Source organism: Semicossyphus pulcher, unplaced genomic scaffold (assembly GCF_022749685.1).
Source record: "Semicossyphus pulcher isolate SPU_LCO1_2020_fin unplaced genomic scaffold, fSemPul1.0.p SCAF_7, whole genome shotgun sequence".
NCBI lineage: Eukaryota > Metazoa > Chordata > Actinopteri > Labriformes > Labridae > Semicossyphus > Semicossyphus pulcher.
Window position 1 is genome coordinate 13,436,183 of NW_027211748.1, and position 17,243 is coordinate 13,453,425.

Genomic DNA, 17,243 nt, shown 5'->3' on the forward strand with positions numbered 1-17,243 from the left:
CCATTCACCACACATGCGCAGGAAAAGGGTTTGTACAAATGGTGCATCCTGAGCGAACTCAACCCGAATCCACAATAGGAAGAAATGTCTTCCAAGAAGGCCCATTCTTCTGAGGCAAGAAAGTAAATTTCCTTTTAAAGCAGCTGCGCATCCTGCGCGCAGCGGGGTCACAGGTTTGATGTGGCCGATGTTGTGTTTTCACTTCGCTGGTTGCATGGGAATTTATTTCACTTCACGTGTTTATTGTAGGGACTGTGCTTTTTAATGATGGCACACGTGCGTAAAAGTCCGTGCGTAAAGCACAAAAAGGACATTTGCAGCGGCGAAGTTTCAAAAGGAAATTAAATATTTAATCATCTGAATCTTTCTTTGACTTTATTTAGAGTTTCTAATCAAGACTTTTCTCCGGGGATGAAATCCAGACTCCCAGAGGTAAACTGACACTTGTGCGCTGTGTGTGGCACGTTGGCACGCTCTGATGGAAAAAGCATGCTCCCTCTCATGTCAGAGTCTTAATCCTGAACAGATCCCAAACAAATGGACTCCTTCTCCTGTACAACTTTACAAAATGAAACCACTGTCAGCCATGGTCACTGCAGCGACACATGAGGACTTTATAAAAAAAAAAGGGTCCAAATTGTGTCGCTTTACACGATTTAAAGAAAAATGTCCTTGTCCAATATTCGTGTGTCAGATGCATTCAGAGATTGTTTGGAGAGTGAGTCGTGGGAGGAGATTCGTGTTGCTCCTCTGCGCCGTGTCCGGCTTCTAGTCTGGCTCGTGGCCAGATGGGGAGGGAGTAGTTCCTGGCGATTTCTTGGAGGGATTTGGGGGGATCGAGGGGCAGAGAGAGATTTAACAATTGATAGGTGGCTGGGTTGTGTTTGGCCGGGTGGAAACGCGCGAGCAAATACTTGCAGCTTTCTTTCCGCTCTGTTATGGAGTTATTGCCAGCGATGGACACAGAGAGGAAGGAGGAACAGCGGCTGGTGTTTCTTGATTTAAACGCGCAGGGCAACTTTTAGTTATCGCAAAAGGGAGCCTTTCATAACGTTTAAAATAAGGGGAAAGATAGTTGCTCAGGTGTTTATTGAGCCCATACAGTGAAAGTGTCAAAGTGGTGCAACCATGACGACGGAGAGCTCCAAGCAGCATTTGGATTCATCTCATCCTCTCAGCTCCAGCCCTGTGAACGCAGCGCTGCTGAGCGCGCAGCCAGTGATGGAGAGCGCGCAGGCTGCATCCACCAAATGGAAAAAGGGAAACTCTGGCTTGAGGCGCCCTGAAAAGCCTCCCTACTCTTACATCGCCCTCATTGTGATGGCAATCCAAAGCTCACCGACCAAGAGGCTCACTCTGAGTGAGATCTATCAGTTCCTGCAGGCGCGCTTCCCTTTCTTCAGGGGATCTTACCAGGGATGGAAAAACTCCGTCAGACACAACCTCTCCCTGAACGAGTGTTTTATAAAGCTGCCAAAGGGTCTCGGTCGGCCTGGTAAGGGGCACTACTGGACCATAGACCCGGGTAGTGAGTTTATGTTCGAGGAGGGCTCTTTTCGCCGCAGACCTCGGGGCTTCCGTAGGAAATGTCAAGCCTTGAAACCGATGTACAGGATGATGAATGGGATCGGGTTTGGTGCGTCCATGCTGCCGCAGAACTTTGATTTCCAGTCGACCCCCGGCTCGTTAGCATGTCACAACAGCTACAACATAGACCTGATGGGTAATGCAGTCACGGGTGGTTTTGAGGGACTCGGAGGAGGGCACCACGTCCCACACATATCACCAGGCTCCGGGTCATCGTACATGTCCGCGTGTCAGGGGGCCTCCAATGCGGATTACTGCCCGGACAGCAGCAGCAGCCCCCTGCAGTCTTTGGACTGTCAGTCTGCGTATGCTAATGCAGCGTCACACTGGAGCTCACCTGGTGTGTCCTCGTACATCAAACAGCAGACTCTGGCATCCAGCGCTAACTCTTCTTCTTCTCTGCACACGGGAATGTCCTCTTACTCTCTGGAGCAGGGCTACCTGCACCACAACGCACGAGACTCCTCCGAGATTTCAGGTAGAGTATCTCTCTTTTGATCTGCTGTGTATCGTGCTGTCTCATTCCTGTTTGCACAAAGTTCAGGATTAATTCTAAACTGCATTGATGAGTTATCAACCAAGACTCTGCTCTGCGTAAAACCTGATGCCATTCGAATTTCAGGCATCGCATTTATTAAATAACTTTAAATTCAAGTTATTTTCTCTGCATTTTAATATCAGCAAGTCGCATTTGATGAGTTTTATATACAAATAAGCTAATTATAATTTATAGGACTGATCTGCACAATCATACATGCAACATATAGCCTCGGGATTAATTTAAACATGCATGTTCACTCAGGCTTTATTTAGAGGCCTCTGTGCTGCATGTATAGACAGAATACACAGTAACAGGTGAAAAAGTAACAGACACATAATACACAATGAAAGAATAATAAAATGTGAATGTCGCTGTAACTTACTGAAGGCCTCTAACATGAGCCACAGCTGTGCAATGATCCGGATGTTGTCTTATTGATTATTTGGTTTCTATTCTTGCGGTCTGTAAATGAAAATTGTTTTTCAACTTGTAAGAAATGGCTAAATTTAAAGTTAATAAATGTTCTATTTTTATACAGTAGATTTATATATACTTTCTGATAGTTTTATCCACCATAAATTACTTAAACAACAAAGTTTGGGTTGCCAAGTTAAGCCTCTTCCAGCTGACACATGTTGTATTTTAATAATTGTTATTTTTAGTTCATTATGAATATTAAACCCTTCAATAATAACTGCTAAAAAAGTGTCTTTAACCGTAAAATGTTACACTTTCTTTGCATTATATCTGCAGACCTGCTGGATTATTGTAAAAAAGCAGTGTTTGTTTACATTAACGCACACCGACTATGAGTCTAATTAAAAAGTAACAAATCTATTTATTTGTATATTTTAATCATCTGTATTTTAATTGATTACCAATATTTCTGACTGCATAATTGAGAGAAAAAAAAAGATAAACAGCCAAATGATTTTTCGCAACCTGGCAACCCAAAAGCTTTTAAATGGCTCAGAACTGATTTAGGAAGTCTTTTGTAAATGCTTTTTAATTTTTCTCGGGATTCTTATTCTTAAAAAAAGTGTTCAATCGTACCACAGCATATATAGCGAACATGAATGAAACGTAAGAGTAAGAATAATTTATGAATAGAAGAAGCAGTAACGCTGGTTTGACCTCGTGTGTCCTGTCTGTTTGCAGTGGGTCTGTCTCGGTATTCCGGCCACTCCGCTCCCGTGTGTGACCGGAAGGACTTCGTGTTGAACATAAACGGAATCTCTTCTCTTCATCACCCCAGCAGCGGCGGATCTTACTACCATCCTCTCCATCACCACCACCAGAGCGTCTATCAGGACGTCAAGCCGTGCGTCATATGACCAAAGACGAGAGAGCTTTAATGAGACTTTTCTGCTGCATTTAACCCTCAGGTGGAGTTTGTGTACACAATGTTTGATGGTTTTATTCCCTCTGAGTCCACGTGGAAGCAGAGACGATTCTTCTCAGTGAACATTTTAATTGGTGACTGTTGAAAGGACCTGTTCTTCCACGCTCTCGTTACATTACTGGCTCTGCGTTCACGGATAAGCAATATCTTCTTTTTATAGAAAACAATTACAACATACATGTACCTGAATTCTTGTATTTCATGCACATAATTTAGTTTTCCTGAAGTTGTTGAAATTGTTGCAGATTTCGTGCAAAAATAAATTTAAGAGATTTATTTTCAAAGGGAAAATTTCTTAAGCAATAAAAGATTCTTTTTTATCAGCACCAGCATTCTTCTCCTCTCCATTATTATTATTATTATTATTATTATTATAATGATGGAAAGCATTATTATAAAACAGTGCAGTTTGTGAAGACTTCACGGACTTCCGTTAATTCCTGATCATTAACAAAAATTTGTATTTAACTCGTTACTTCAAAAAGATTTTGCTTGCAAAATTCACGCGTGTAAGTATGTAGACGCAGCCTCCAGAGACGTCGTGTCATCGCGTTGATCAGCATCACGCTGTCCCGGTTGTTTCCATCTGCGCTTTCTTTCATAAAAATCACCTCTTATTCCATGACACACTAAGTCTAATAGCCTACATGAATAATTGTTATTATACATTTCATTTTATAAAAAATGCACCCTCAGAAAGTATTGAACCTTCAGTGTTATCTGCATCTTATTTATTCATACAAGCACACCAGTATTACTATAATAGAGAGCCAGAAGACAAAGGCGCATTCAGTACACAACTTAAGAGGTTGACACTTCATTCTTGTTCAGTCCTGATGAGGTTCATGTGACTGTACCGCCACCCTGTGGTCATTTAAAGTTAAAGGGGTCAAACAAATTTTCCAAACTGTAAAGGGGACAAATGAAATATACTGTAAGTGCTCAGCACTTTGCTCTGCTCAGATGAAGCTGTCAGGCGGTCATTTACTCACCTTAGAAGAATAGTCAAAGTCACACATTAAAACTGATTGCAGAAGGCAGACGGACCGATGTTTTAATATGAATCCATTTGACCTTTTGACCTTTTGAGGGTCTGGATAAATAATCTCTCTCGCCAAAGACTTAAAACGTAATGCTACGAACACGTTCCTGTTTTGTTCTGAATAAATCCCATTATTTCATTTGCTTCCATTTGACAGACATCAAAAATCAGATGCGCTGCAATCGGCTGCATTTTGAGCCCATTATTAATTATTAGTTTTTAGATTCACGTGTCAAATACTGAGTCAAAGTCTGCAGGCTCAGAGAGTGGCATGTTTACATTACTGTAAAGTCAGAGCTCACAGTGGAGACAGATTAAGACGATCATCACGATTACCTTCATTTTAAATGTGAGTGCTGGTTAACAGACTTAGAGCTTATAAATGCTCTAAGTCTCTTCTGTCCATGCTGAGTAAAATATGAATACACGACTTATCTGTGATCATTTGTATGTATGAAAATATGTAGCCCACATTAGCAAAGCCAAATGAATAAATGGTGAAACACAGTGATAATCATGAACACAGGAGCAGTAGTGAACTTAGTTAACTCTTTACTTGTGATCCTTATTACTGAGGAAATAAGCATTTATATGTTGCAACCATTTATCACTGAATCATATATCTGTGATCTGAGTCTCACATATTGTCTGTAATCATGCACATGTTGGTTTTAGATTCCTGTAAACAAGTGGGACTTGGCATTCAGTGGTCTTATTGGTTCCATTGTGTGACAGTGTTTTCCGCTGAGATCAGTCATTAACCACGGCTGACTGAAACAGTACTTCAGTGAGTCAGGATGTTTTTTTTACCACAATGGCTGCTGGTCCTTCAAAACTCTAAAAAAGGTCTTAAATCCAGAAGAAGTATTTGACCTGTAGTCATGAATTTGTCTAAATCTAAGTGTGTAATATTTTGCAATCAGTGTGATTTATGTTTAAAAGGGAAAGTAGAACAATAATCGTTGAGGCCGAGTCATTTACAGATTTTATCGTTTACTTTTGTTCAGTTTGTCTTCTATTGTTTGATTGGACCAAAAGCCACTTTTACCGAATGGCTGTTTAATCTGTGTCCCTCCTTTTATGTATTACATATTCCTCACACACATAGTTTAAATGCTGATGATGAACACACACGGCCATGCAGAAAAATATGAGGCCGAAGGAGGAATCTGTGGACAATACTATCGTAACCCACTAACAAAAACAACTTTATAAAACAGCAAGCAACCGGACAAAATAAGTCACCGTGTGTGTTTTTCCTGCAGACTAAAGTAAGAGATTGGCACACAGCCTGGCTCATCCTTAAAACCATTATAACCTGAACTGTATGACTCTCTGTGAGAGCTTCTACAGCTCAACACTCCCAGACAGTGCTGCTGCTGATAGAACTAGCAACAGTATGGAAATGGCAAACAAAGCATCAGTGAAGAAAAGTGTGAATTAAACCAAATCAGTTTAATTTAAAGAACTTCATTTATCTGTTAGGGACTTCATTTGTGTAAAAGCAACGATGCACACGACACAGAACCGGACAGAGGACAAACAAAGAGACAACATACGAGTGCTGCTTCAGAGACAAACTGTAAGTGCCACCAGTAAGAACAAGTTAGCCTAAAAATGTCCATAAATAAATAAATAAATATGACTCACATCATGCTGCCCTGGTGCCCCATGCCAACGTGTAGGAAGCAGAGGATGACAGTGAAAGAAGCTCTCGGTCAGTATGGAGGCCTAACGGCGCGCCTGGCACTATTTATCATCGTCATGTCACTGAGAGGGATCACACAGGATCCCACAACCGGACGGGGCCGTACGGAGGCCACTACACTCGACACAGACCGTGTCACAGCTGGTGAGTCACTGTTTCCACCGCTGCTGACATGTTCAGTATCTGTTTTTATGAAATGATGTATGAACACTATGAAGCCTTCCTCTGTAATAGCAGTTCTATTAGTGTGTTCGGCAGCAAACCAATCTGTGTAACTCTGTGACCCCATCAGCCTCCCACTCACATCATGGATGCCTGAGCTACTTGTACTTTACTGTACTATTGTTACAGTACTTTACAGGTTCAGATTAATAACACAAACTATGATCAATATATTATGATGTCATTACAGGTTAAGCTAAATAAAACATTTTAACATCCCAGAACATTACATTGTTTCCAGATAAATGCATCATTATTCACATTAGTCTGTATAGTAATTGGGGCTGCACGGTGGTGCAGTGGTTAGCGCTGTCGCCTCACAGCTAGATGGTTCAAATCCCACTTCAGACTAAGTGGGACTTCCTGTGTGGAGCCTGCATGTTCTCTCTGCTCATGCGTGGGCCCTCTCCTGGCGCTCTGGCTTTCTCCTCCAGTCCAAAGACATGCTTTTTGGTGGTTCTAAATTTCGGGCGACTGTGAGCGTGAAAGGTTGTCTGTCTCTGTGTGTCAGCCCTGTGATTGACTGGCGGTCAGTCCAGGTCGGGCCCCGCCTCTGGCCCAATGACAGCTGGGATAGGCTCCAGCCCTCCGTGGCCCTGAACAGGATAAGCAGTATAGGTTATGGATGGTTGGATATGTAATAATTTATTTTGCTCTGGTATTTAAAATATATACATTTTGGTACTTTTGAATGCAGACCCTATACATGCAACAGAGTATTTGTACTGTATGGTACTTTTATTCTTCTGCCACTGACAGTATCTGTTCATTCTGTCGTTGAATTGACACTAAAGAACAGTTTATTACATGTTTGATACATGTTTATTACACTTACTTATCCCAAAATATAGGGGCAATACCTTATGTTAAAATAATTCTGTTAACGTGCACCACAGTGAAAATGTAACAATGACAGACTGCAAATGTAAATCTATATTGATCCCTCTGGTGACCACAGTGTTCTGAATATGGCATATGAGATAATATATGAGAGCTCATGGTTTCCCTTAATCTGAAGGGAAGTTCCCCCCTCTTATAATGCTGTCAGAGTAACTGGACGTGGTGGCTTGTAGTCCTGACTGTCAGACTGCAGTACTGAAATAGACCACGAGGTGGCAGCAGTGTCTTATTAATGTTGTGATGCCCACAGTCAGACGTCCGTGTCACACCACTCTACAGAACATTTCTCATTTGGAAAATGTAAGGTCAACATCAATAAAAAAAAGTCGCATGATTAACAAACGATGCGGATGGATCTGGTTTTAGTGACGTATTTGTTAAAGTGAAGGAGGCATCTTGCGTCATGTGCGTGTTTGACGATCCTCTTATTAACATAGTTGGAGGATATTGGGTGCTTCTCTTTGTCTATAAGCTCTGTTATTTACAGTTACACACACTGTTGTAATGAAGAAGCAGCAAAGAATGTTTAACTAGCAGAACTTTACACTTTGTGAACACTAGAGGGAGCCATAATCATAGTAATGAACCTCTCTCTCTGTCTCTCTCTCTCTCTCTCGATTTAAGTTTGATTTATGTTATTTGGTTTTATGCTCACATCAGTATACAAGTGACTTTGTAGCAGCACATTGCTTTATCTGAACCTGTATAATAATATATTTATATTCCATATATTTATATACTTTTTCTTCTTATTTTCAGTGATCGTAGCCTTTTTCTTTCAGGGAGATAAAATCTTTTAAATGAGGGGAAATTAAGTGGAACAAACGCACAAAACAAATCACTAAATGAGATTAAATTCAATGATATTGTAAAACAAATACCATCAAAACAAGTGTCTGCATCACCAAAACCACCGCATTTAATTTAGCAATCATGCAGTCTTCTTAATGGTTAGAAAAAAGCCAACAACTGTTCCGCCTGTTGTTTCGTTTATTATTTCACATGCATTCATGTGTGTCGCCGTGAATCACTCGTGGGTACCTTAAATAATGAAGAGTTAAGGAGGACTGGGTGGGCAGGCCGCGGTATTAAGTCAAAAAGCTGCTCGTGAGTTGAGTAAACAGCCCGGGGCGCTGGAAAAAGTTCATGCCCGGGTCCATGTAAGGAGAAACCGGCCGAGCAGCGGGCCACTGCACGGACGTTTAATTAAGACGACCTGCGGAGGATTACAGCGATATTGGGACTGTAACTTTGCCTCACAGTGACCATTTACAATTTCATGCGCGGTCGCCTTTAACAGCAGGCCGGGACAGAGGCGCTGCTTAATGAACGCGTTCTATCTTTGCTCAAAATCTCCTTTTATTTCACAGCAGCCTTAAAATTGATTACGCGGAGTAGTGTGACATAAAACACCCTCTAACTCTCAAGGGACTATTTTATTTAGAATCAACGTCAATGAAGGACTTGCTCCTCGTTTAGTTTATTCTGTTTCAGGGACAACAAACCCCCAAAAGGCGCTTTAACATCACAACACATATTCAAACATTTTGATGCAAAGCGCCTCATGTTAGGTGTCACGTTCATCCCATTTGGTCCCCCCCTCCTCTTTAAACCCTTTTTACTTTGAATAAACTCTCACACCTCGCGGCCCAAACTGTCTTTTAATTCCCGCAGTAATGAGATCTCACTTAACCGCCCACTGACAGCGGTGTGAGGCTTTGATGTCACAGTGATCTGCTGCTGCTGTTAAGAAGACTTTTAACTCATAAAATGCACCTTTACAGACGTTAAAGTGCGCGTAAACGACGCCATTTGGTTTACTGGTTAACCTTTTTAAAGACTAGAAATTGACGTAAGACTAAAATGTAATAAATCAAGTTTATATTAGGAGCGACAGCCGAATAAATTCACTCTGTTTTCTGCGTAAATTTAATTTCTAAGAGGAATTTCTGATTGACTTTTTTTGGCTATAATAAGAATATCTTTGTTCAGATGTTCAGCTTTAAAATTTGACGCATAACTTCATGTTTGTGTTTTATTAAGACATCAGCAGGCATTTAAAGAGATGTCTCTTTGTAACAAAGTGTGCGGGAATTTGCCCTCCACGCTCTGATTGCGCACATGTGTGAGTCGCTCTGTCACGTCTGAAGTCTTGGCTGGAGTGGGCTGGGAGTTACCGACACCTCCTCTCTCTCGTTTTTCTTCAAAAAAAAAAAAAAGCACCGAGTGTGGCCAGGAGATCTCTGCTCCCTCAGCACGGCCTGACTCCTCATTGGACAGCTCGCGCACTTCAGGGGAGGAGCTCCACCCGCAGCAAAAAGAGGAAAGAATTTAACTGCGCAAAAGTCCCGTGTGTGGTGACGGATATCCAAAGTTCAGAACTTTTTCTATGTGCGTTTCATAGAGACACAGACATGGGGACGGCTTAAACGCAGCTGAGATCCAGCACGTTGCACTGTTGTTGAGACTTTTCCTCTTTTCTTTTAAAGTGCGCAGTGGAGGAGCTGAGATTTGAGCGAGGGAGAAGTGGAGCTCTCCGTGTGCGTAATTTGGAGCTTTTCTTTCTGAAGACATGCAGGCTCGCTACTCCGTCTCCAGCCCCAACTCCCTGGGTGTCGTGCCGTACATCAGCAGCGACCCCAGCTACTACCGGGCCGCAGCCGGTGGGGGATACACCGGGATGCCAGCACCTATGAACATGTACTCTCACGCGGCCCATGACCAATACCCTGCCAGCATGGCGCGTGCGTACGGCCCGTACACCCCTCAACCTCAGCCTAAGGATATGGTGAAGCCTCCCTACAGCTACATCGCGCTCATCACCATGGCTATCCAAAACTCGTCTGACAAGAAGGTGACCCTGAATGGGATTTACCAGTTTATCATGGAGAGGTTTCCGTTTTACCGAGACAACAAGCAGGGCTGGCAGAACAGCATCAGGCACAATCTGTCCCTGAATGAGTGTTTTGTCAAAGTGCCTCGTGATGATAAAAAGCCCGGTAAAGGCAGCTACTGGACCCTGGACCCGGACTCTTACAACATGTTTGAAAACGGGAGCTTCCTGAGGAGGAGGCGAAGGTTCAAGAAGAAGGACGCGCTGAAGGAGAAAGAGGACCGGCTGCAGAAGGATGTTGCGCCGCCGAGGCAGCAAGGAGGCCGGGAGCAGGAGCAGCCGGTGCAGGGCTCCAAGCCTGTGAGGATCCAGGATATTAAGACTGAGAACGGGACAGTCACGCCTCCGCAGGCCGACTCGCCCTCTCTGAGCACCGTGCCCAAAATCGAGAGCCCGGACAGCAGCAGCAGCATGTCCAGCGGGAGCCCTCACAGCATCCCCTCCAACAGATCCATCGGCTTGGACAGCTCCGAGCACCACCAGCACCACGGCCAGGCCTCCACGCAGGGCTTCAGCGTGGACAACATCATGACCTCACTCCGGGGGTCTCCACAAGGAGCCACTGAGCTCCCCTCCGGCCTCAGCGCCTCCACCAGGACAGGTATTACTCCATCTTTGTCCTTAAACTATTCTCCAAGTCAGACATCTGTGTATAGCTCCCCGTGTACCCAAAACTCCATCTCCACTACCTCCAACGCCACCTACCATTGTAACATGCAAGCCATGAGCTTGTACGCCGGGGACAGGTCGAGCCACTTGGCACCGAGCACCACCGTGGACGAAACGTTGCCAGATTACTCCGTCACCACCACCTCGTCCTCCCTGAGCCACGCGAACCTGAACTCTGCGCAGGAGGGCCACCATCCCCACCAAGGGAGGCTGACCTCATGGTACCTCAACCAGGCCGGAGACCTGGGCCATCTGGGCGCAACGTACCCCACGGCGCAGCAGCAGAACTTCCACTCAGTCCGAGAGATGTTTGAATCCCAGAGAATTGGCTTGAATAACTCGCCGGTGAACGGGAATAACAGCTGTCAGATGTCATTCCCACCGAGCCAATCCATCTATCGCACTTCGGGAGCTTTTGTATACGACTGCAGCAAGTTCTGACCAAAATAAGAACAACACAAACAGGCTCAGTATTTTCCTCACGGTGTTTGAACTCTCTCAGTAAAAATCCAACATTTCCCCCCCCCACATGGACTAATATGAGACAGAAAACACAAACAGAAAAGACTTGATGTTGGTTTTTTCTAAAGAACAGTGTTACTGCAAAATAACACGTAAGTCTCTCTTTGCTTTTGTGCCTTTATTATATGATATGTTAAGGATATGCCAGTTTTCATGGACGTGTAAATTGCATATAGTAATTTATTTCTAAAAAAAATGTAGCCGGATATTATGGACCAAACACCAAAAAAGTGTTTCTAAATAATTCAATTGCCTTAATTGTCCAAAAATGTGTTCCATTATAAGAGTTAAGGAAAAGGAACGTGTATATCGCCGTACTATTTCAAAGATTCTTCCTCTGTTGAAAAGTATTTTGAAGGATTTGTTTGTTTGTTTAATAAATTGTCATTTTATGTGAGTTTAAAGTTACGCCTCGTTTCTTGCAGACCTGCAGGCTCGTGATGTTTCACCTTCAGTCTGGCCTCGATTTTAATCCAAGATTTGGGTCTCATTTCTTTAATAAGACTGTGCGTAAAATAGATTTGCACAGATGCTCAGCTTTAGTATTCCAACTCCCACAAATAGAAGGATATATTTATTTGCAATAGTTTTCCTAGAAGCAGATTCTCATCTTCTTCCCACTTTGAGGAAGCATGAAGGAAGCTCATTTGTGTCCCTCTGCTTGCGCGTCCGCACAGAAAAACGTCTGTTTACTGTGTTTATCCAACATCCTATTTAATTTAGTGCGTGTATTGTTATTGTCGTGTTGGAGGATATATGTGGGTTGATGTTGACCTGAGGCCTGCAGACCTGCAGACCTGGGAGCCAGCCTACACACAGCAGCACTACTTTGTTTTGGATTGCGTTGTGTGTTTACTGGCGCATACCAGTGCTGACTTAATATCATAGCGCACATGCCAAAGATAGTGTTGTTGTCACTTTACGTCTGATGTTCTTATTCTCACCACTCTGACACGACGCTGACGTGAAAGGAGATAATAAGAGCGTTTCTTTTTTTGTGTTACGCATAAATGATTCCGGTTGTTCAGTGTGTGGGCATTTGTTTGAAATAGTCAGAACGTATTAAATTGGCTTAACTCGCGTGAAATGTCCGCTTTATGATTTATTGTAATTGTGGTTTGCAGTTTTCCTAAAAAGGCAGGACGGTTTATTTCCCCGCAGTGACGTGAACTAATAGGACTCTTTCTGTTGTAATCACGTTAATAGAGAACTCATAAAAACCGTTAAAGAGGCTTTAATTCTGTATTATTACATAAATCAGTGGAAATCTTTTAATTTAAATACAATAGCATTTCCTGACAGTTTTATTGTTGTATTGTATTGTATTTCTATTTTATTATTTTATTTTAAGTATTTCAAAAACTTAGGAAGCACAGAATAATATTTATTCTAAATGTCATCAATATGTGCAGCATTTAAAAAATAAGTTAAATTAGTTTTTGTGCGTAAAGACTTTTATATGACGTGTGCGTAAAATTACGCATGGCTACAGTCTGTAAAAAGGCAACGTCAACGTCAACGTCATAATAAAAATAATAATAATAATAATAATAATAATAATAATAATAATAATAATAATGATAATAGTAATAATAATAATAATAATAGACGTTATTACCACACTGTAAGTACAAACAGAATGAGTTTAAATACATGTTATTACACGGTTATAATGATATAATCTACTGTTATATGAACGAATAGCCTCCTTATTACAATTTCAACAATCGTTTATTATTATCACATTTATATTCCAAAGCGAGCTGCTCGGTTTTCTAATGAAGCTTTTCCACTCAGTAACTTCTGGGTACAAAGTTTCCTCTCTAACAGGAACAGACGTGAGGGCAGCGTGTCCAACAGGCTGAGCCTGACGCACACTCAGAGCTGACACCAGAACAAATCGCGTATCTCGTTTGTCAAAGTACAAAATGTGAGCCGTGATTCTGTAACTCTGTTTTGCAGAATCGATTGTGGGTTGGATGAGTTTATTCATCACATATCTTTCGCCAGCTTCAGGACTCTAAACAGACAGAACGACAGCAGCAATAGTGAGTGTGCTGCAACACATCCAAAGCAAACACGAGTGAGTAGCTGCAGGCCATGTGTAGGCCTCCTTATATGTTGTATAATCGTGAACAACAACAGCGTAAAAGAAAACAGAAAACATTCCTATTGTTCGGTGAAGCCTCAGTAAAATGCTGCTTCTCCAAACTCCCCGGTTGCGCCGAATTTCTCCTGAAAGTCATTAGATACTTTCCCGAGTTGGGGCCTAATAAACAAACGTCGTGTTAGGCGAAAGATTGATGGCGCCCTCACTGAAACGAGCAGGTCAGGAAGGAATAAAATTCAATCAGAGGCTTGGAATCGTTTTTCATGAGACGGAAAAGGCAGAGAGGGAGAAGGAGGTCAATGAGGAGGATGTCGGCCGCCAGAGCACCCTCAACAATACAACAGGACATAGCACACACACAAACACACAGGCAGAGGCGCACACACACACGGACAGAGACAACCAGAGCAGAGTTTGGCTTGGTGTATGTGAGTGCGTTTGATTTGAATTGAAATCGTACCATCTAAAAACAGAAAAACAAAAAAGACACATACTGTAAGCGGATGCAGTGGAAGATTATAACTTGTGTTTTGGCGCTTTACATGATCGGATACTGTAATTAGCAATGAGCCAATAGTTTCCTACGTGGGGCCCGGCATCGTGTCCCGAGGGGTCCCACTGCAAAACAGCGACAAATTTAATTTCACTTTCATTTCCCTTCTAGGAGGCAGTACAAATATAAGGCACTGCTATTTCTCAGCTATGTCCCCATCTACAGTGCAGGCAGCGATTGTAGTTATCTCCAACACAAAACAACAACAACCCAGATCAGATAGTTCAACTGGGGCCTCGCGTCTGTCTGTGGCTCCTCAACACGGAGAGACTTTTGGGGACCCCTGTTCCAGCCTGTGTGAAACGTTCCGCTACATTCCTGAAACTTCAACTCCCCTCATTGCCATGGATGAAATAACAAAGACAAAAGCGTCGAGTAAGACCAGGCGTTTTAAAATACAACTTAAAAAATGCAACTTTGATTCGAGTTACTTTACCAATGTGTTTAAAAGGAGGAAACATTTAAAATTTAAGTCGTTTTTTTGGAGACCACATCGGCTATTATTTCCTAAAACATGATTTTAGAGCAAACAAGGAATGAATGATTCAAACCAAATGGTTCTAATAAATTCTGACGTTAATTTGACGCACTGGGGTGCCGGCAGGAGAGATGTTTGCCTGCGCGTTTGGAGGTCAGGTCAAAGTTCAAGAAAATGCACACACAAATAAACAACTTGCCCTCGCGCCACACAATTATTATTTTAAGATAGCATGGATACAATGTCAACTTAATATTAAATAATGCTTTTATTTTGAACTTTACAATAAATGCGGACTGAAAAAGAGGATAACATTCACGTCTTTTAGAGCTAGTAATAAGTAATAAACACATTAACATAATACATTGGCCTTTTAAGTGCAAGATGCTGTATTTGTTTAATATAAGATTAATCGACGTTTGGAGATGTGCCGAGACTCTCTCCCTTAAATATTACACAGCTCGTGTTTAATCTGTTGCCTTTACTTCCGCAGGGATACTTAAAGAGCGTCATATAAGAGAGTCTAAAATGTTTGCAATTTTGGGAAATCTAGTAACCGATTATTATTCCTCTGACACTGGCTGTAAAGGGTGCCAGCTTTGCGTTAAAGCGCAATGCAATTGTGCCAAAGCTTCTCCCAGGTGATCTCTCCCCCTCGTGCAGACTTGTGTGCACCTGTGTGTGTCTGCGGTGTCCAGCTCAGCTCAGTGTGGAAAATGTTTCAGCTCTCGGTTAGTGTACAGGACCCGAGCTCCTCGCGCCATCTGTTTCTAATTAGGAGTCCAGAGACGCGAACGCTGTCTGCTCTGCGGCCAAACGAGCGAGAGGTTGGAGGTCCAACACTTGTCTCCCATAAGGAGACATCAGCGCCGCGTGCAGCCTTTTAATCCTGCGTGTCTCATTTTTAAAGACAAACCGGTCATTTTTTCAGCACATGATTCATTCGGTTCAGTCCAAACAGACACAGCGATGAGGTGTAAACAAGGCTTCTGGATGAAAAATAATGAGGCTGAAATCATCTTCGAGTGAAAAAGAAGTGAGCTCGCGCAGACCTGGTGAAGCTGGATAATGGAGCTCTGTGGAGTCAGTGCGACCTGTGAGTAACCCGGCAGCTTTGGCGAGTTACCTCAAACCGAACAGAGTTTCCTTTAAGTTCCACAAACGCTGCTTCTCTTCTGCTCGGGCCTGCGGTTTCTAATTATAGCACCTTTTACGCGCGTGAATGTCCCAATTATACCGCGTGACATACAGTCATTTATTGTCACGTGCGGTGTAATTTTAGGAATACATTAATGACAGACTTATAACCGACAACTTTACTACTTTGTTCTCAATGGGCTGTCAGGAATAACGCAGGTGTGGGTTGTAAATGACATTTATGTTTTTTAAATTATTATAATTACTTAACGGCACATTGGATTTCTCAAATATAATAAATCAAAGTAAAAAAAGGAATGCAAAGAAAATAATAAGTTTATTCTAAATAATTAAATAAACAAGTCAAAGTTTTAAACGAAAAATTCCCTAAATTATTTTTTCTGCAAAACACATGTTGAATTGAGCTTTTAGTAAAATAAACATCATTATAATGCTGATTAGAATTTAATAGAAAATAACTGTGCTGTGATTTTTCCTGCTTAAATAGCAAAAAAAATAGTCCCCCTGCTTCATGAGAAAATAGACCGCATAGGTATAGGACTACAAACAATATACTCAGAAACATACATGCATATACAGTCCGTGTTATGAGTTCATAACAAGGCTTTAAAAGAAGAAAGAAAACCTGTTCCAGTTGCCTCCCGATCGCAGGGAGCAAACGGAACAAACTTGAACTCTGTATCTGTGACATGAGAGTTCCACTTCAAAGCTGTCCATCTGCTGCTATCTGAGCCACAGTAGCAGTTGTCTGTGTCTTTCGAGGGTCTCATCTCATTTTATGGCGCGAGCGAGGGCGGCCACTGGGCTATGAAAACACCCACAGCAGACTCGCGCTGCTGTCAGACTCAGACAGGAGACTGGCCCTGCTTTTATTGTGGAGGGGTGTTGACACAATTACATTTAAAGGATAATTATAGATAAGAAATAAGTGTAACATCCATTTTAATGTTATAAAAATATTACTGTTTTAAAGAGGAATTATGCTGCAGCCTATATGCGTGTTTTTCTTCTTCTATGGTAGCAGGCTGAAATGTTGCTGTTTATTAATTAAGGAAAAATAAAGGAAACTTAAAACAAAACATTATTACTGTTTTTTAAAGTTTATGCAGCAATCAGAATAAGAGATAAATTATGGAGACAATCAATTTAAAATTGTATACACGAGTATCACTTCATTAGTCTAATAGGCTTCCTGCTTTAAAAGGTCATATCGGCATGTTTATATCTGCGTACACATGGCGACTTTTTATACCAGACTTTATCCATGATCTTTTCAGTTCAGTGAGGTGGGTGTCATCTGCACCAAAAGAGGAGGAGACAGTGCTGGAGGTGACCTGTCTCGCTTCTGGATCTTCTGTAGTCCCTCCAGCAAGGAGAGAGAGAGAGAGAGAGAGAGAGAGAGAGAGAGAGAGAGAGAGAGAGAGAGAGAGAGAGAGAGAGAGAGAGAGAAGAGAGAGA

General features: G+C 42.1%; 2 protein-coding genes across 2 annotated transcripts; both read left to right on the plus strand.

Moving 5' to 3' along the window:
• The first annotated feature begins 949 nt into the window (after nucleotides 1-949).
• On the plus strand, nucleotides 950-3,791 carry foxf2a (forkhead box F2a). The gene is made up of 2 exons (XM_069685283.1): nucleotides 950-2,065; nucleotides 3,287-3,791. Exons 1-2 carry the CDS (start codon nucleotides 1,129-1,131, stop codon nucleotides 3,460-3,462), a joined length of 1,113 nt encoding a protein of 370 aa, XP_069541384.1. The 5' UTR covers nucleotides 950-1,128; the 3' UTR covers nucleotides 3,463-3,791.
• Nucleotides 3,792-9,765: 5,974 nt separating this feature from the next.
• On the plus strand, nucleotides 9,766-11,890 carry foxc1a (forkhead box C1a). Its single transcript, XM_069684943.1, has one exon. The coding sequence runs from the start codon at nucleotides 9,975-9,977 to the stop codon at nucleotides 11,403-11,405; it is 1,431 nt and encodes a 476-aa protein (XP_069541044.1). The 5' UTR covers nucleotides 9,766-9,974; the 3' UTR covers nucleotides 11,406-11,890.
• Nucleotides 11,891-17,243: the final 5,353 nt, after the last annotated feature.

Excerpts from the sequence above, each read along its gene's own strand:
- foxf2a (XM_069685283.1), top strand. The coding sequence starts at position 1,129 with ATGACGACGGAGAGCTCCAAGCAGCATTTGGATTCATCTCATCCTCTC. Across the intron at positions 2,066-3,286 it reads AGACTCCTCCGAGATTTCAG|TGGGTCTGTCTCGGTATTCC; the intron begins GTAGAGTATCTC and ends GTCTGTTTGCAG.
- foxc1a (XM_069684943.1), top strand. The coding sequence starts at position 9,975 with ATGCAGGCTCGCTACTCCGTCTCCAGCCCCAACTCCCTGGGTGTCGTG.